Consider the following 20,075-nt stretch of genomic DNA (forward strand, 5'->3'; position numbering starts at 1 on the left):
CCCAGAGGTGGATGGCCAGAGAGCCCACAAGCAGCACACACACAGCCCACCCACCCAGGTGCTGTGGGGCTCATGCAGGTCCTCATGCACCTGGGACAACAGCAGAGAGCATGTCCTGGGTGTCAGGACCAACTTTCCTCCAACCAAAGTGCCCCTTGTAGGAGTGGTAGTCCTCCCCAAGGATACATGATGCATTCAGTTTTAACCTTTTTTTTTTTTTTTTTTTAAATCCTTCACTCTTAGTGCCTAAACTGGTAAGTAATCCTACAGCTGGCATGGTGCTACTTTGCTTTTGCCCTCCTTTGCTATATGGATGTGGTAGTGGTGGTGGAGGGGTTTTCATCATTGTTCTATTTCTTATCAGGGTAACTGGGATAAAAAGATACCTTTTGCCTACTAGTTCTCTTTAGATATAAAAATTGTTGGGTCACAATCTTTTCTCCTCAACTAGATCTCACCAATTTACAGGAATGCAAAGACCTAAGGGACATACTGCTCAGCATTGATCCTCAGACTACCATGCATATCACCTGCATGTTTGTCAGAAATGCAGATTCTAGGAGGGATTCCAGTGCACACAGAGTCTAAGGAGCACTTCATTACTGGAGAAGTGACCTGGCTTCTTCAACAGCCAGACTGCAGGAGGACAAGATAGAGAGGAAACCTATAGATTGAAAGGAATTTAACAACGCAACCAATTGCAGAGCATGATCTATTTGGATTCTAATTCAGACTAAGTCTAGAAACTCCATTTATGGATTATAGATATTTAATATTAAGGATTACTGTTTTTTTAAATGTGATAATGGTATTGTGATTGTATAATAGAGTCCATATCTTTTTAGAGGTATTTACTGGAATATTTACAGATGAAATGATACATGCCTGGAATTTGCTAAGAAATACTACAGGAGATGAAGAAGTTGTTGGGTCTAGGTAAAGGGAGATTGGCTTTGAGTTGATCACTACAGCAGCTGGTGATGGGATCCTGGGGACTCATGATACTATTCTCTCTACTTTTGTACATTTGTATGTATGAGATTTTCCTAGAGCTGTTGGGATGAATTACAGGAGTTATAACAAGTTTTTGAAAGCTAACAAGAAATGAATTGAGATTATGAATGATCTCTTCATAAATACCTAGGAATATATAGTCAGAAAGCTTAGTATACTTGTATTAAAAAAAGAAAAACAAAAAAAGCAGACACCACCAAATATGAATAAAGACCAAGCAAAGAAAAGAGTTACCATATTCCTGCAGAAATAGCAGAAAAAGAAAATAGCAGAAAAGAAAAAAAGAAAAAGAAAAAAGAAAATAGCAGAAAAAGAAAAAAAATCCAAAACAAACAGATTTGAAATGGAGAAAGCAGAGTAGGAGCACCATGAATCTGTCTCCCCACTAGACAATGATTGCACTGGCAGAAGCTGATATAGCCATTTTGGAACTCTAGAGCCTGTTGAAAGCTTGCAACTTCATGGGAAGTCTTGGACAGTAATGGTGGTTAGAGCCATTTCAGCCCTAAGCCCTAAGCCATTTCAGCCCTAAGCCCTAAGCACACTTACCTAGCCACTACTCCCAACCATGTGGCAGGTAGCTGTTCAGGTTTTCTGGAGCAGCTAGCACACAGCCTACTGGAGCTAGGGTGGGCAAAAAAGGACCTTGTCCAAATGTTGGGGATCTGTGCTCTGATCCCTGATTGGTGCTTTCGACCACAGAGGTACAGACAAATAGGCCAGCAGCTGTTGTTTCATTTCCCTTCATTGTTTCAAGCCACCCCTAGCCCCACTTGACTTCCAGGGGATTTAAAAGGCTAGTGCCCTTTTCCCCCCCTTCATTTTGGCTTTTTTCCCTTTGGAGAGCCAGACTTTAAAGACCAAAGACATACAAAAACAACAGCATATATGGGAAAAATTAGAAAGTGACCATGCATGCCCAGGGAAAGTCTCAGAAAAGACCTAAGTGTATACCACAGGATGGTTCTCAAGACAGAGACAGCCCACAGGTTTCAAAGGGAACCAATACACATGGAGTAGGAAAATGAAAAATTCTCTAGTATTCAAAGGCTGATCTGAGTAGGGAGAAGACAGAATCAGTAATCTTGAAGATAGGACACTGGAAACTATCAAGGCTGAGGAATAGGAAGAAAAACATTGAAAAAAGGAAGCAAACAGACCCTAAGGAATTAGTGGGACATCATCAAGAGCATGAATACATGCATCATGGGAGTCCCAGAAGAAGAGAAAAGGGGGCAGAGAGATTTGAAGACTAATGGATGAAAATTCAAAAATTTGATGAAAGACATGAATATAAACATCCAAGAAGCTCAAGAAACTCCCAAGTAAGAGGAAACCAAAGAGCCCCACACTGAGACATTATTATAATCAAACTATCACAGGATAATGAAAAGCCAAAGCTGAGAAGTTTGAAAGCTGCAAGAGAGGAGCAAATCATTGTATACAGAAGATCTTCAAGAAGATTATCAGCAGATTTTTCCTTAGAAACTTTGGAGGTCAGGGGCAGCCCTGGTGGCTCAGAGGTTTAGCACTACCTTCGGCCCAGGGCACAATCCTGGAGACCTGGGATTGAGTCCCACATCAGGCTCCCTGCGTGGAGCCTGCTTCTCCCTCTGCCTGTGTCTCTACCTCCCTCTGTCTGTCTGTCTGTCTCTCTCTCTCTCTCTCTCTCTCATGAATGAATGAATAATAAATAAATAAATAAATAAATAAGGTCTTAAAAATTTTTTTAAAGAAACTTTGGAGGTCAGAAGATAGTGGACTGACATAGTCAAAGTGCTCAGAGAAAAAACTTAACTAAGCATTCTATATCTGGCATAACTGTCCTTTAAATGTGAGGGAGTGGGACGCCTGGGTGGCTTAGCGGTTGGGCGTCTGCCTTCAGCCCAGGGCATGATCCTGGAGACCCCAGATCAAGTCCCACGTCAGGCTCTGTGCATGGAGCCTGCTTCTCCCTCTGCCTGTGTCTCTGCCTGCCTCTCTCTGTGTGTCTCTCATGAGTAAGTAAATAAAATCTTTAAAAAAATAAAAAAATAAAAGTGAGGGAGAAGCTAAGACTCTCCCCATGAACAAATGTGAAGGAGTTCATTGCCACTAGATCTGCCCTCCCAGAAATACTCAGAGGAGTCCTGCACAGTGAAGTGAAATGAAATCAGACAGTAAAGCCATATGACATTAAAAATCTCAATAAAGGTATAATGTGGGCAACTAGCTTTAAAAGCTAGTAAAAGTGTAACACTGTAGTTTTTGTAACTGTACTCTGTTTTCTACATGATTTAAGAGACTAATACATTTAAAAGAATTTTTAATGTTTTAGAGCACACAATGTATGGAGATACGAGCTTGTGACGTCAGCAACAAAAGATGAAGATAGAACTGTAAGGGAGCAGAGTTTTTGTATGTTATTGAAGTTAAGGTGGTATAGATTCAAATTTGAGTGTGGTAACCACAAAGAAAATAGCTATAGAATATCCACAAAAGGAAATGAGAAAGGAATTCAGACATTTCACTACAATCAACTAACCACAAAGAAAACAGTATTTCAGGGCATGAGGAACAAAAACTATAAGGCATATAGTAAACAAAATTACAATGACAGAAGTCCCACCATATTATTAATTACTGTAAATGGGCTAAGCTCTCTCTCTCTCTCTCTCTCTCTCTCTCTCTCTCTCTCTCTCTCTCTTTTTTTTTACCAAGGGCTAAACTCTCCAATCAAAAGACTGAGACTGGCAGAATGGATAATACATGATTCAACTGTATGCTGTCTACAAGAGACTCACTTGAGATCCAAAGACACAAACAGGTCAAGAGTGAAAGGATGGGGAAAGATATTCATGCAAATAGCAAACCAGAAGAGAGAGCAAGGGTAGCAATATTAGGATTAGACAGAAAAATTTACAGGAGACAAAGAAGAACATTATATATTAATAAATATCCAATACAATAAGAAAGTATAATAATTATAAGCATTTATGCACCTAATAACAGAATACCAAAATATATGAAGCAAAAACTGACAGATGGAAGAGGGAATTAATTCTACAATGACAGAGGCCTCAATATCCCCCTTGCAATAGTAGAAGAACAAGCAGACGAGATAAGGAAACAGGACTGAAGCATCAAATACACCATCTGGATATTACAGGCATACACAGAAAAAACTACCCGACAACAGAGGTATACACTCTCAAGTGTGGATGGGGCATTTTTAGGATGTCCCAAACATTAGGGCCTCAAACTAAGTTTCAATAGATTTTAAAAAGATAGGTATTATACAAAGTATCTTCTCTGCCAACAACTGGACAAAGTTAGGAATTGTTAACAAAAGCAAAACTGGAAGATTTCACAAAGTTGTAGAAACTAAAGAACATATTTTTCAGCAACCAATAGACCAAAGAAGAAATAAGGGAAATTAGGAAGAAACCAACAAACAGGGATCCCTGGGTAGCTCAGCAGTTTAGCACCTGCCTTCGTTCTAGGGTGTGATCCTGGAGACCCAGGATCAAGTCCCACGTCAGGCTCCCTGCATGGAGCCTGCTTCTCCCTCTGCCTGTGTCTCTGCCTCTCTTTCTGTGTCTCTCATGAATAAATAAATAAAATCTTAAAAAAAAAAACATAGATGAAGAATACAATAGAGCAATACTTACAGGGCACATAGCAAAACTTAACAGTGCTAGAGGAGAATTTACGACTATAAAATTTACATTAAAGAAAGAGAAAGATCTCAAACCCACAACCTGACTTTACAACTTAAGGAACTTCTAGAAAAAGAAGAAATTCAACTTGAAACTAGCTAATGAAAGGAAGGAATTTTTACAAAATTTGGAGGAGAAAAACAAAATAGAGAATAGAGAATCAGTTTTTCAGTAAGATCGATATAATTGACAAACCCTTAGCTTGATAGACTAAGGAAAAGAAGACTGAAGTTACTAAAATGAGAATGAAAGTGGGAACATCACTACTGATCCTACAGAAATGAGAAGGATTAGGAGAGAGTACTTTCAACAACTGTGTGCCTCCAAACTGGACAATTGACAAATTCCTAGGAACACAAAAGCCACCAGAAATAGAAAATCTGAATAGTCCTATCTATACCTAGTAAGGAGATTGAATCAGTAATCAAAAATCTAATACCAATCCTTTTTAAACTTTTCCAAAAAATTAAAGAGGAGGGAACACCTCCTAATTCATTCTATGAGAAGAGCATAACCATGATACCAAAGCCAAAGACACTTACAATAAAAAAAAAAAAACTACAGACCAACCTCTCTGATGAACATTCATGCAAAAAAGTCAACACATGCTCTGCTAGATCCTGGCTGGCATTTAGGATTCTGGAGGAAACAGGTGACAGACCTGTGAACATACAGAATTCAGCCAAATATTAGAATGATTATACTGTACTTATATTAGAAGGATTAGAAGCAAGTGGGATTTATTCTGGAATGCAAGGATGTATTATCAATCAAGGTAATAGATCACATTAACTGAATAAAGGAAAAATACCATGTGATCATCTCAATTGATACAGAAAAGGGATTTGACAAACATAAAATAGCAAAATAGGGATAGGAGGAAACTACCTCCATATCATAAAAGCCATATAAGAAAAGCCCACAGCAACATCATACTCAGTGGCCAAAGATGGAAAGATTTTCCTCTAAGATCGGATGGTAAGGATGCTTGCATTCACCACTTCTATTCAACATAGTACTGGAAGTTCTACCAGAGTGATTAAGTAAGGAAAAGAAAGAAAAGACATCCAAGTTGCGAAAGAAGAAGTAAAATCATCTGTTTGCAGATGATATAATCTTCTATGTAAAAAACCCTAAAGACTCCACCACAAAGCTGTTGGAATTAAATGAATTTAGCGAAGTAGCAGGATACAAAGTCAGCAAAATCAGCTATCGTTCTATACACAAATAATGAGCACTCTGGAAGGAAAAATGAAACCAGTCCCATTTACAATAGCATCCAAACAATTCCACTTGCAATAGCATCCTAAAGTTAAAAACAGAAATACCGTGTGCTCCAGCAATTACACTTTTGGAATTAATACCCAGAGGAATTGAAAGCAGAGTCTTGAAGAAGCATTTGTGTACTCATGATTGCAGCAGCAGTATTCACAGGGGCTGCAGTGTGGAAGCAACCCAAGTGTGCATGGTGGACGAATGGATGAACAAGATGTGGTCAAGACATAAATGGAATATACCTAACTGTAGAAAGGAGGGAAACTCTGACACATGCCACCACACATGAACGAACCTTGAAGGCATTAAGTGAAAGAAGCCAGCTACTAAAAGTCAAATATTGTATGATCCCACTTCTGTGAGGTATTTGGAGTAGTCAGACCCTTTATGACAGAAAGCACGGTGGCTTTGCAGGGACCGAGGGGCAGGAGGACGGAGACCTCCTAGTTAACAAGGGTAGAGCTTCAGTTTTACGAGACGGGAAGAGCTGGGGAGTTGTACAGTGAGGATGGGTGCACAGCAACATCAACGTACTTAGTACCACTGAACCGACACAAGTGGTTAAGATGGTAAATTTCATGTCATGGTGGCTTTTATCACACCAAAAAAGGAAAGAAAATGAAATAGAGACCCCTTTCACCCTCAAATACAAGAGTGATGCTCTGCTAGACCCCAGCTGGCATTTAGGTTCCTGGAAGAAACAGGTGACACATGCTTAGTTCTGGTTCCTTTATGGGTACCTGGCTTTTTTTTTTTTTTTTTTAAGTGAGGAGGGGCAGAGGGGGAGAGAGATTGGGAGAGAGAATCTTAAGCAAGCTCCATGCCCAGAGTCGGGGCTGGATCTCACAACTCTGATACCATGACCTGAGCCAAAATCAAGAGCTGGATACTTAACTGGCTGAGCCACCCCGGTGCCCTGTGGGTACCTGTCTTTTTGCTTGTTTTCCTCATCTGCCTCGAATCGTGGCTTCTTTGGCTGATTCTTAAACCCCACAGGAGGGGCTCCCTGCCCGCAGGCCTGGCCCTTGTTTCAGCACAGGGAAGTGTTCATCCATCACTACGCTGGCTTTTGCTCCTCTGTGTGTGGCCACCTCCTGGAATTCCTCCCGTGTGCCCCCTGTCCACGGTCTCCCTGGGATCCTATCGCTTCATCTCCTTGTCCTCTCCCTCAGAGTTCTGGGAGCTGTTCCCAGCTTAACATTGTCTCCCTTGCCTACTCGACTGCCGGCTGTGTCCAGTCCTCCTTGTGGCCTTGATGCCCATGGGTGTCTGCACCCAGTCTGCTCTGTGGCAGCAGGGCTGCAGCTTACTGGGAGGATTTAAGAGGTTTGTCCTGATTCTTCAGGATCCACTTTTACTTGGATTTCTCACACGCATCCCTTAATGAATGTATTTTCTCATGTTTCCGGTGACATTTTCCTGCTTACTTGTCCTTTGCGCTTCAAGTCAGTGCAAGTCTAATACCAGGGATTTGAGAGGAGTTGTGCCATTTTGATGGTGTGTCCAGATGGAGCCTGGGCTGGAGGCGGATGTGCAGGCTGGTTTCCCCTGAGCCTTGGGGACTCAGGTCTGAGTGGCAGCCATAGTTGCAGGTGCATCACATGACTGCCAAGACTCAGCCCACACAAGATCTCACCTCAGCCAGAGGTCAGCACTGGCATGTGCCTTCTGCAGCTGGCACGTGGTGGGCCTGGGGGCCCCGGCTGCTGCAAGACTGATCTTCATCTCCACCTCTGGCTCATTGCGGTGAGGGGGTGTCTGTGTTCCTTCCTGCGCATTTTCCGACTTACTGGCTGAGGAAGGTTCGGATGGTTTCCAGGAAGGGACTTAGGCTTAATTTCTCTTTCCTGTTCTTTTAGCCAATGTGTCAGAATCTGGGAGGCATTGGGTTGGACTTCATCTCACTTGAGCAGCTCTGCTCTTTCTTCTCCTGGCTCCCATCACCTCTCTGGCTGCTGGAAGTACTGAGCCAATGCTGGTGTTCGGGTTCTGCAGCTTCCCTTGGGCTTTCTGGGGTCCTTGTGCTCCCTTCTGTATCCAGGGATCCATCTTCCTGGGCTGGGCTTCCTTGGCCCTCACTGGAGGGACTGTGCAGTGAGCATCTCAAATCACAGCAAGGTGGGCAGAGAATGAGGCTAGGATGCAGCACACAAAATCCAAGGAAGTGCTCACCCTTGGGGTCACACGTGCACCTCTCTAAACGTTGTGCCCTGGCTACCTCATGCACCTCACCCCAGTCCTCCCTGGCCAAGAATGAATGATGCTGTTCTCTCATCCAAGGAGGCAGGACATGACTCATCCTACAACCCTTATGCACCCAGTCAATGTAGAGAAGTAAGTGACAAAGTCAGCCTTCAAAAGTCCTCAACTTGCCAGGAAATATTGAGATTTAATTTACCTATAATAAAATACATCCATTTTGTGTGACATTTGATGAATTTGACAGATTTACACACCTGTGCAAGGACCAGCATTATCAGGACAGAACATTTTCATCACCCCAAAAGTTTCCTCATGCCCCTTTGTATCAACTCCCTCCCCTGTCACAGCCATAGGTACCCAATGGGCTGATGTCTCCATTCATTTTCCCTTATGAGCAAACCTCTAAGATGGCCTCTGGAGACACCTGCTTCCTCAAAGGTGTTACTGGAATGTGGGCTGAGCCCAGCAGCTTGCTTCTAGCCAGTGGAATGTGGGATGGGGTGTCACCTGTGCGCTTAGGGTACATAAGACCATGTCCTCCATCTTGCTAGCAGACTCATTCTCTTGGCTTTTTGGCTTGCACACTTTGAAGGAACAAGCTGCTATTATCAGAGCTCGTGTGGCAAGAGACTGAGGGTGGCCTCTGGCTTACAGCCAGCAAGGAATCAAATCAGCCACATGAATGAGCTTGGAAGTGGCTTCTTCCTCAAGTGCAGTTTTGGGATGACCACAGCCCACCAGCCACCTGGATAGCAATCCATGAAAGGTCCCACTGCAGAGGACCCAGATCCCTGATCCACAGAAAGGGTGAAATAATAAATACGTGTTATATTAAGCCACCAAGCTTTGGGATGATTTGTTATGCAACTGATAACCAATATGGCTGGTTCTAGCACTGCAAATGAATGACATAGTAGGTCATCTTTGGTGCCTGGCTTCTTTCTCTCAGCATAATGTGTGTGGGGTTCAGCCACATTGTTGCCTGTGTTAATAGTTTTCTCCTTTTTTTTTTATTGCTGAGTAGATTTCTGTGGTGGTTAATGGCTTCCTTACATGTCCACGCCCTAATCTCAAGACCCTGTGGATACAGTATACTACTTTGCAAGGGAGACCAAGGTGGTAGCTGCACTTAAGGTTGCAAACCAGCTGACCTGGAGATGGGGAGATGATCCTGGATTGCCTGGTGGGCCCAGTGTCATCACAAGGGTCCTTATAAATGGAAGAGGGAGGCAAGAAAGAGAGTCAAGGGTGAGGGGGTGTGAGAAGGACTCAGCTGGCATTGCTGGTTTGAAAATAGAGGGGCATGGTGGCCTCTGGAAGCTGGACAAGGTAACAAAAAGATCTCTCCAGAGAGACCCCCTGCTGATGCCTTGATTTCAGCCCAGTGATACCTATTTTGGAATTCTGGGCTCCAGACCTATAAGGGAATAAATTTGTTTTAAGGCACTCTGCAGTCATTTGTTATAGCAGCAACAGACATTTAATGCACACAGCTTGTCCACTCCCTTGCTGTGGACATATGGGATTTTTCTTCTTTTTTCTTGCTGTTTATTTTTTTAAAGATTTATTTATTTACTTATGATAGACATAGAGAGAGGCAGAGACACAGGAGGAGGGAGAAGCAGGCTCCATGCCGGGAGCCCGACGTGGGACTCGATCCCGGGACTCCAGGATCGCACCCTGGGCCAAAGGCAGGCGTTAAACTGCTGAGCCACCCAGGGATCCCCTTGTTGCTGTTTTTTAGGGATTTTATTTATTTTAGAGAGAGAGTGAGAGAGTGAGTGAGCAAACAAGATGAGCACAGGGAGGGGCGGGGAGGGGGGAGAAAGAGAATTTTAGGCAGACCCTGCAAGGAGCACAGAGCCCAATGTGGGCTCAACCTCAAAACCCTGAGAACATGACCTGAGCCTAAATCAAGAATCAGACACTTAACCAACTGAGCCACCCAGGTGCCCCCAGCATGTGGGCTGTTTCTAGTTCTTGCCCTATTATGAATAACTTTGCTGTGAAGAATTCTGGGCTTTGTGTGTGTGTGTCTGTGTGGTCTCCAATACAGCCACTCTTTCTTCCAGTGTTGGAACAGATTTCTCATTTGCTGTTGTATAGGTTTTTGGATAGAGATTTCATCTTTAACAGCAGTTTTAGGTTCACAGCAAAATCGAGAAGGTACAGAGAATTCCCAAATATCCACTCCTCCACCTCCCTCCTCCACCATCAACATATATTTGTTACAATCAGTGAACCTACAGCAGCACATAATTATCACCCAAAGTCCATAGTTTCCATGAGGGTCCACACTTAGTGCTGTTCCTTCCATAGGTTTGGACAAATGTATAATGACAGGTTTCCATCATTAGGGGTATCATGCAGAGTCATTTCACTGCCCTAAATATCCTCTGCGCTCCACCTACTTACCTTGCCTCCCCCCAAACCCTGGCAATCCAATCTTTTGGATTTGGGCCATTCTAATAGGTGTATATAGTAGTATAGTTTTGAGCTGCAATTCCTTAATGACCTCTGATGTTGAGCATCTTTTCATATGTTTATTTGCCATCTGTATATATTATTTGATGATGTGTCTTTGGCCCTGTTCAGGTCTTTGGCCCACTTTTAAGTCAGATTGTTCACTTTTTTTTTTTTGAAGATTTTATTTATTTATTCATGACAGACACAGAGAGAGAGAGAGGCAGAGACACAGGCAGAGGGAGAAGGCTCCCTGCAGGGAGCCCGAGGTGGGACTTGATCCCAGGACCCTGGAGTCACACCCTGAGCTGAAGACAGATGCTCAACCGCTGAGCCTCAGGCATCCTTTATGGTTAAAATTTAAGAGTTCTTTGTATATTTTGGATAATGGTTCTTTATCAGATACGTGTTTCACAAATATTTTCTTCCAGCCTGTGACTTGTCTTCTCATTCTCTTACCTTTCATAAAGCAGAATCATTAATGTTCGTGGAGTCTAGCTTACCAATTCTTTCTTCATGGATTGTCACTTTGGAATTGCATCTAAAATTCACCAGACCCAAGGGCATCCTACGTTATCTTCCAGGAGTTTTATGGTTTTGCATTTTGTTGAAGATTTTTTACATGTATGTTCGTGAGAAATACTGGCCTGTAGTTTGCTTTTCTTGTAATGTCTTTCCCTGGTTTTGGAATTAGGTTAGTGTTGGTCTTACAGAATGAGTTAGAAAGTATTCCCTCTCTATCTTCTGGAAAACACTGTAGAGATTGGTAAAATTTCTTCCTTAAATATTTAGTAGAATTTGCTACTAACCCCATCTGGGTTGGGTGCTTTCTCTTTTGAAAGTTATTAATTATAGAATCAATTTCCTTAATAGATACAGGCCTATTCAGATTACTTGCTGCATATATTTTTAAAAGTATATGTGTATCTCTTGCTAAGATAGGGTGGTTGAGTTCACGGAAGTTAATGCATACAGGCCATGACTCTCCTGGAAATAAAGTGTTGGTGCTCAAGGGTGGATCAGCTGGCTAAAGACCAGCGACTGGAGTGCTTCTCCAGGATTCTGCTAATGCAAGTGTGTACGTGTGTGTCCTCTGGCCAGGTTTCTGGAATCTGGGAGGCTGCCTGCATTTCCCCAGCTCATCTCCCTTTCTCTGTCTCTGCTACTCTCAGCTTTCTAGGAGACATAATCTTGCCTGAGAGCTAGTGGTTTCATATCACCCAAAGAGACTCTGGGCAGGAGATTCTCCATGGCAGGACACAGGCCAACAAGACTCAAGAATATGACTCCCTTTGGGGCCTCAAAGCCCTGGGATGGCTTCCACCTTACATCTTTGCACTTGCTTTCTCTCTGCCTGGAACCCTCTTCCACCAGATGTATGTGGCTTCCCATTGCTCAGGAAGTGCCTGGTTCAAATGATGCTTTCCCCAAGAAGCCTGCCCTGGCCCTCCACTATGGCCTTCCCTATTACTGTCTCTCTTCTTCTGGCACATGTCAGTACCTACAAGTCACCCCTGTCTGCCTCCATCAAAAATCAGCTGCACGAGGCAGGGCCTTGCTTGCCCCAGAATAGAAGCTCACTCTTTGGGTGTGAAGGGATGATTCTTTGCTCCTGATGAGCTTCACCTATTGCCCCAGTCTGACACGGCCCAGCAGAATGCACCTGGGTGGGAGCCCCTTGATACCTCCCAGGTTGCAGGCTGCTCTGGGGTGGGGAGAGGACTAGCCCCATGTGGCTCCACCTACCTGACCTCTTCCCACCTCCTCCCCAGCTCTCCTGCCCAAAATGACATGCCTTCTCCCCAGAGTCAGGCTTCCAATTGAGCTTTCCAGAAAGCTGAAGCTAGAGCAGGGGCAGAACTTTGGATGGGAGGATGGATGGCTGCATAGCTCAGTTCCCAGTGGCTACAGGGGTCCCAGGATGACAGCCAGTGATGGAACCCTCTCCTCCCCGCACCCAGCCAGCCCTGGCAGGAGACCTACATGCGGATCTGGGTGTTTTTCAGGGTTAAGCTCAGATCATCCAGGGCCTCCTCCATCTCCTGTGTGTTCTGGATGAGGGAGAGGTTCTGCTCCTCTAGCTTCATGAAGACGTCCAGGAGCTGCTGGGGCTCTGTGAAGTACAGCTCCAGCTCCTGCAACCAGAGCCATGTGTGCAGGCCGGCTGGGCAATGCGGGGGGATGAGCTTCTGCAGCCCCACCCAGAGTGGGGCCACTGACCTCCCCTTCACTGTCTGGATCCTCGTATACTGTGGAGATGGAGTTTGACCTGCAGAGAGATGTGGGGTCAGGGCACTGCTACCCCACCTGGGGAGGCAGGGGAGCCAGAGGTCTGCTGGTTGTCTTATCCCATCCCCGGTGCTGAAGCCTCCTGGCATCACCAGGGTACCCTCCTGCCCCTTGTGCCCTCCTCCTCTCCATCCCAGCAGCTGAGCAGGCAAGGGCACCAGTTCCCCTCTCTGCCCCATAGCTGTCGTACAGCAGTCAGGGGACAGTTTCAAAATTCGATTAGTTGATGGCATTTCAGTTAGAATAAAACTCAGCCTCCCTGGGAGCCTGTAGGGCCCCTACTGTGCCCTCACCTCCCTCTGCTACCCTCGAAGTTACTCTGCTCCTGCCCTACCAGCTCTCTTGAGGTTTCTCCGGGGGCTGACCCTACCACAGGACCTTTGCATCCACAGCTGCCACTGCTAGAGTTGCTGGCTCCATTTGTCATTCTATTTCTACCATTTCTTTCCTGCCCACCTCCCCTATCTAGGTTTGCCCTTGGCACTTGTCCTTGACAGACTACTCAGAGCTCTCCTTTGATACCTGGACTGATCCTGAGCACCCTACATGGGCGGGGACCATCCTGCACTGGCCTCAGGGTTGCACTCAGTATGGGGTCCTGGAAGCCCCCGCTGGATGGGACCTGGCTGCCACTGACTTCCAAACCTGCTTCCATCGCCCCTCCTGGCCTCCTTCAGCCCAGGCCCTGGCCCTGGAGGTGCAGCTTCTGTTAGCTGAGAAGCAGGTGGGGCAGGCTCATAGCCAGAGGCATTTGGGCTCTGCCCCGAGGAAGCTGGCTGAGAACTGCCTGACTCCAGCCCTGACCTGACACAGGAGAGGTGCTAAGTGCAGGGCTCTGTGGGAGCCCAGAGGGGGAGCCCTGGAGGATTTCCCAGAGGAAGGGTCACAGTAACAACCAAAGCACTCACCAGGCTGGTGCCTCATACTGAACACTTGATGTCCATTTGGCAAATGAGCACGCAGCTTAGAGAACTGGCCACCCACCCAAGGTCTCCAGCAGGGTACTGCTGGCCTAATTGGCACCTGAGAATCTGCCCTCTGGATGAACGTAGTCTGGGGGGGCAGGCTGGACTTTAGCTCCCACTTGTCCTCTCAACTGAATGCCTTGTGCAGCCCGCAACCTGCTCGACTGTACTCAGTGGCCCTGGTCGCATGGCTAACAGATGGAGAGACCTGGATAGTGTGATCCATAGACCTCTCTTCCAAGGGACAGGCCCAACAAGGGGCTTTGATGGCGGGAGCTCCAGGCTGAGAGCAATCCAGTCAGAGCAAGCACGCATAGCTACCCTCTTGGAGCCTCTGTTCAACACTGAAGTGGAAAAAACAGTTCCCACTGGCCAGGCTTGCAGGGATCAAGGTTAACCGAAGGCATGTGCCCGGCCCCCCAGGGGTGGCTGGTCTCCAAAAGGCACCACATGATGCACAAGGATGAAAGTGAGCCTGGAAACTGGTAGCACTCAGGTCCCCTCCCAGCCCAAGATGCATCAGTGACACAGAGGTGGAGTGAGAACATCAAGGGGGGGGTGCACTCACAGAGGGGTGGAGCTCAGGAGCAGGTGGGTGAGAGACCACGGGAGAGGCCGTTGGAGAGAAGGAAGGACAGGGGATGGTGCACGTAAGGGGTGAGCAGAAGATACAGACCCGCAAAGGAGGGTGGCAGTGAGGCTCCTGAGCGCTAGACCAACTGTCCTCTCCAGCCCAGGTACTGCAACCCTTATCTAAGCCGACAGACTAGAAAGCTTCCAGAAGAGAGCACAGGAGACTATTTCAGTGACTTTGGGATTGGAAAAGATTTCTTAAAGAGGGCATAAAATGCACCAACCATCAAAGCAAGGATTGGCTAACTGGATTCAAAATGATCACAATGAGAGAGTAATAAGACAAGTCACAGGCTGGGCAAAGATATTCATACTATACTCTTACATGGAGAGGTGGCATCCAGATAGATAAAGAACTAATAGAAAACCAGAAGAAAAAGACCAATAGTCCAATAAAAATGTACAAAAATTGGGGCAGCCCGGGTTGCTCAGTGGTCTAGCACCGCCTTCGGCCCAGGGCATGATCCTAGAGACCCAGGATTGAGTCCCACGTCAGGCTCCCTGAATGGAGCCTGCTTCTCCCTCTGCCTGTATCTCTGCCTCTCTCTCTCTCTCTCTCTCTCTCTCTCTCTCTGTATATCTCATGAATAAATAAATAAAATCTTAAAAAAAGAAACCCTGAATGAAATATCTATATATTTTTAAATGTACAAAAATTGAACACTTTACAAAGGAGGATCTGAGTGACCATAATATTTGTCATCATGAAAATGTCATGAAGACCATAATGAGATAACACTACCCAGTATTAATCCTGTCTTCTCTTTTCCATATTCTGTTATGAATATTCCATTTTCACCCACGGGGCTGAGCTGACCCTGGACTGGATAGACCGTCCCTGCCAGGGTTGGCCAATTCCGACAAAGTAAAGAACACACCCTCCAAGTGCAGACCCACCAGTCCAGGGCTCAGATCCCAAGCTCTCACAGCCAGAGCCACTAGCCCCCTGTCCTATTTGCCAGATACCTGAGGACACCCGTCTGTACCAGAGCCCCGAAATCCTTCAAGCCCGCCAATCCTAAATCCGCGTCCTCCGCCTCACTCATTCTTTCCTGCAGGAACCGCAAGGGGGGGCTTCTGTGCCCCGTTCCCCAGCTCCCTGTGCCCCCAGACCCAGCCTCTTGCCTCCCCAATGCCCCCCTCCTCATGGGAACTGAGTGAAGGCCATCTTTCCAATGACATCATCTCCTGATGTGTTGGTCCCACTGAATGTCACATTTTCTTTTTTTTTTTTTTTTTTTTTTTGAATGTCACATTTTCTACCAAGACACTCGATTTGCAAACGCCGCCAGAATACAGAGACTGAGGGTACCTACGACAGCCCAACCCCAGGGTCTGAGCTTGCCAGGCGAGACGTGGGGCCACTGGAGCTCTCTTGCCTGCTGGCCGGAGCACGAGTCTGGAGGCCTGGGCACAACCGCTGCTCACCTCCACCCAGCAATCCCACTCTCATTTCCAACACACAGAGGGCTCGTGCTCACACATAAAAGTCCAGCAAGCATGCCGCAGCTTTAACCAAAATACGCAGCTATGGGGAAGAGCTCCAAAGGCCCCACTCGCCACGTGGAGACAGGACCCCGACTGGGGCCTCTTGGGAGCCGGCGTGTGAAAGCAGCACCAGCCAGCTTTTGCGCACAACCGCGCAGACGGGCAGCGGGAGAAGCCGGCCAAGAGCATGCTGGGGCCCTTCTCACGGCACCGAGCGTCAGCACAGGGAAGAGCCCCAGGGCAACAGATCCAAATAGTGCCAACTTCCTGGGTGAGGTCTGACCAAGGAGGGCCTGAGGGAGTTCTGGGCACCGGGAATGTTCTATGGCCGGGTCTGGGTGTGATTACACAGGTGCCTACATGTGTGAAAATTCAAGGATTCCCTTAAGATTTGTTCATTTTGTTATCTGGCAATAGCATCAATATAAGAGGGAAAAAATAAAGGAAGACTGACCATGTCAGACACTTCCCAGCCTCTGGAGGCTCTGACCTGAGGTGCCAGCTCCCCCTGGGTGTGGTACCCCGGTTTTCTCACCACCCTCCAGGTGGCACTGGGGCTTGGGGTGGCTGGCTGGGGAAGAGGCAGGAGGAAGTCTGTCTTGTGGTCACTTGCTACAGCTGGAGAACACCGGTGGCTGTGTGTGGGGTGTTGGGGACTGGCAGGGAGATATCTGGGAGGTGTTTAAGAGGCATCTGGTGTTCCTACAGTGGGTGCTGTAGGGGTTAAGAGGCAAGAGTCACTGGAGTTGGGACCTGTCCAGGAGGAGGCCTGGCCTTCAGCTGGAGCATCCAGGATCACTGACAGCTGTTAGACATTGAAATGACTCTGCAACACCAGCAGACCCACCCCTGCCCCAGTGCCCCCTGGGACAGTGGATTTTGTTCACTTGGCTAGGTCCAACATTATCCTACAAGTTTCGGTGAAGATACTTATCAGATGAGATGAGCAAATCAGTGGACTTTGAGTAAAGCAGATGACCCTTCATGGTGGGCCTTGTCCAATCAGTTGAAGGCCTCAAGAGAAAAAGACTGACCTCCCACAAAGAACAGGGAATTGTCCCAGCTCACTGCCTTCAGACTCACGTTGCAGCAACTCTTCCTCCCTGGGTCTCCAGTCTGCCAGCCACCTGCCTTGGCTCTCCAGTTTTGCCACTCTGGCCCAAGGGGGCTCCAGATTGCATGGGACAGGTAAGCACCCTGGCAGTGGCCCTGGCACTATGAAGGCAAGCGCCTCACAGCCATGCGAGACCCCCCACCCCACAGTCACACATCATGAATAAGGCCCCAACTGTACGGGAGACCAGGGGCTAGATGGCCAGGGGAGGCTACGGTCGGCCTCCACACGCACCCCCACCTATGCTGTGCACAGACAACGAGCTGCACAGGGCCAGCTCCCCAGTGAAAGGGAGGATGGGGTAAGAAAAGCACCTTTGCTCGTACTTAGGTTGAATGGCGGAAATGCCAGCGTTCTACTGAGCTGCCCAACAGCACAGCAACGTCATACGGTTCAAGGAACCGTTAACATAAAAACGGCTGCCAAGGGGCGCCCAGGCCTTGTCACTTCCTCTCCAGTCACGATCTCAGGCTTAGCAGGGAATCTCCTTAGGATTCTCTCTCTCCCTCTCCCTCTGCCCCTGTGCCTACTCACGTTTGCTCACTCTATCAAATAAATAAATCTTTTAAAAAAAGGGGGGGGGGGGCTGGAAGGATATGCAGTAGATAACAATTCCCACTGCAGTGCCACCTGTGGCTTCCTGGGCCAACAGTCAGGAGGTGGAAGGGGGCTGGAAGGAGGTGCACGGGTGCTGGGGGGCGCAGGCACAGGGTGAGCCTTCTCAGCTTGTATCTTTCTATATAGCTGTGATTTTTCTGAATGTATTACTTAGAAAACCCCTAAAACTAAACACATTTTCAGTGAGGAAGGAGGAGTAACTGGGGGTGACCCAGCAGCAGGGGGAGGTGGAGGGTTTGGCTCTGGCCTTGTAGGCAAGAGCAGTTTTATATGGGGACAGGTTTTCATTGGCTCACAGATCTGTTTGGGGTTTCTATTTGTCCCTCTCATGTTTTTAAAAAAGATTTGAAAATCAGTCACACTAAATCTGGGTAATTTTTTTTTAAAATCCAGATCTGGGGATGCCTGGGTGGCTCAGTGATTGAGCGTCTGCCTTCGGCTCAGGGCATGACCCTGTGATCCTGGGATTGAGTCCCGCATCAGGCTCCCCACAGGGAGCCTGCTTCTCCCTCTGCCTGTGTCTTTGCCTCTCTCTCTGTCTCTCATGAATAAATAAATAAAATCTTTAAAAAAAAAAACATTAAAAATCCAGACTCTGGCTTCTCTTGAAAAGCTCTGGAGCTCTGGCCTCATTAGCCAGCACTCCTTCGGCACCAAGGGCTGGCAGAGCCTGTGCCCTTCCGCTCAGTGCACCCAACTTGGCTGCCCACACCTGTATATACTTGACTGTCCCATTAGCATCCAAGTGGGTCACCCTAGGCATAAGTTTATCAAATTGGACAGAAATAAAACTGTTCAGAAAACATCTTGATTTGGTGCTTAAGTCAGACTAGACACTCTGCATGTTGGGAACAGCCCCTCCTCATGGTCTCACTCTTCCCGGATAGGCTGGACTCGTCCTGGGCACCCCTGGCTTGGAGCCCCTAGGGAGCACACCCCCCCCCCCCAGGGCCCAGCCACTTTCTTACCCTACACTAGGCCCACTCACCCTTTAGGGTCCAGCCTGCTACTCACGCTGGGCTGGCGGCTATGCTGGAGGCTCATGGCACTGGACAGGATCCGCCCCAGCCGGGCCACCTGCAGGAACTTCCAGGGCTTCTTTGGGCCCTGCCCATCTGGAGGAAGCAGAGGAATGGTTTCCATGCACCCCAGCCCAGGGCAGGACACCTCCAGCTTGGGGCAGCCACGTACCTCTGGAGCTTGTTTTGCTCTTGATCCCTGGTCCTATAGGAAGCAGAGGAGGATTCCAGATGGCTCCCACCGGAGTCAGGCCTTCAGCAACACTGCCTGAGGGCAGAGGCTTTCCCAAGATGCCCCCAACCCTCTTTCCCTGAGCTTCAGAAAGCAAGCATGGGAGGGAAGCCCCTTGGTCTGAGTTAGCACAGGCCCTATCTTCCTTGACTGAATGTGTGGGCTGAGCCACAAGGCCTTAAGGGGCAGCTGCTGCCTCTGGTGGGGCTTTGCGAGGTCCCCAAGGGGCCCCGGCCTGGGGCCTGGACACCTCCAAGGCCACCGCCAGCAGGTCACGGGGTCTAGATGGACCCAGGGACCCACTCTCTCTTTTCCGCTACCTTTGTCTCCAATTGAGAATAAGAGGTTCTCTTTGGGGGGCTCGGTGGCCTCCTTGGCCTTTTTGAGAGCCAGGTGCTTCTTCTCCTTTTCTTCCAACCACTCTTTGGGCGACAGCTTGTAGAGGAAGTCCTTGTAGGTCTTGTAATGCTGCAAAGTGTCTTCAAATTTGGAGATTTCACTAGACCCAGGGAGGGGATGGTGAGGTCAGCTTCTGCCTGCTGGGACTCCCTCCACAGGGGACCACCTCTGAAGCCTGGTCAAGCCTGGCAGCAGCACTGTTGTGCCAGGGAGAGGATACCACCCTTCCGAGGACCAGTGGGGGCCAGATGTGCAGTTACAGCCCTCTGTGACCTTGGAGTGGCGGCTGACCCTGGGGACCCTGCCAAGTGAGCCCTGCCTCCCACTGGTGTGGCCCTGGGAAAGTCACTGAATCTTTTCTTGACCTCTGTCACCTCATTTGTAAAATGGGCAGCTGAGTCCCTGAGTCTTTAGGTTTGAGAGGTGAGGCTGTGAGGTTTGTGCAGTGCAGGGGCCCTTTTCTGCCTACAGGAGAGGCGTGCAGGGAAATGGTGGCAGAGCCAGCTCCCCAGGATCCCCCCTCTGAGCTCGCCTTTTGATGTTCACGATCTGGGTGGTCAGGTCGCGGATCTCAAGGATCTTCTCCATCTTTGCTTTGGTCTCCTTCTCAGCCCTGAGGGTAGGGTGGGGGTAGGGGCGGGGAGCCAATCGCAGACTGTTAAAGAG

The 20,075-nt window shown here is 47.6% G+C and overlaps 1 protein-coding gene across 1 annotated transcript in view; it reads right to left on the bottom strand.

Moving 5' to 3' along the window:
• Positions 1–20,075, bottom strand: part of CFAP100 (cilia and flagella associated protein 100) — a 51,842-nt gene that overhangs the window by 5,177 nt on the left and 26,590 nt on the right. Inside the window, exons 8-13 of the mRNA XM_041762866.1 lie at positions 19,942–20,022; positions 19,331–19,509; positions 18,951–18,983; positions 18,748–18,874; positions 12,873–12,921; positions 12,636–12,787 (exon numbers count right to left, since the gene is read on the bottom strand). Coding sequence (XP_041618800.1) covers positions 12,636–12,787; positions 12,873–12,921; positions 18,748–18,874; positions 18,951–18,983; positions 19,331–19,509; positions 19,942–20,022 — 621 coding nt within the window. The remainder of the gene's footprint in view (positions 1–12,635; positions 12,788–12,872; positions 12,922–18,747; positions 18,875–18,950; positions 18,984–19,330; positions 19,510–19,941; positions 20,023–20,075) is intronic.

The sequence above is a fragment of the Vulpes lagopus genome, chromosome 7 (genome assembly GCF_018345385.1).
Source record: "Vulpes lagopus strain Blue_001 chromosome 7, ASM1834538v1, whole genome shotgun sequence".
Classification (NCBI taxonomy): domain Eukaryota; kingdom Metazoa; phylum Chordata; class Mammalia; order Carnivora; family Canidae; genus Vulpes; species Vulpes lagopus.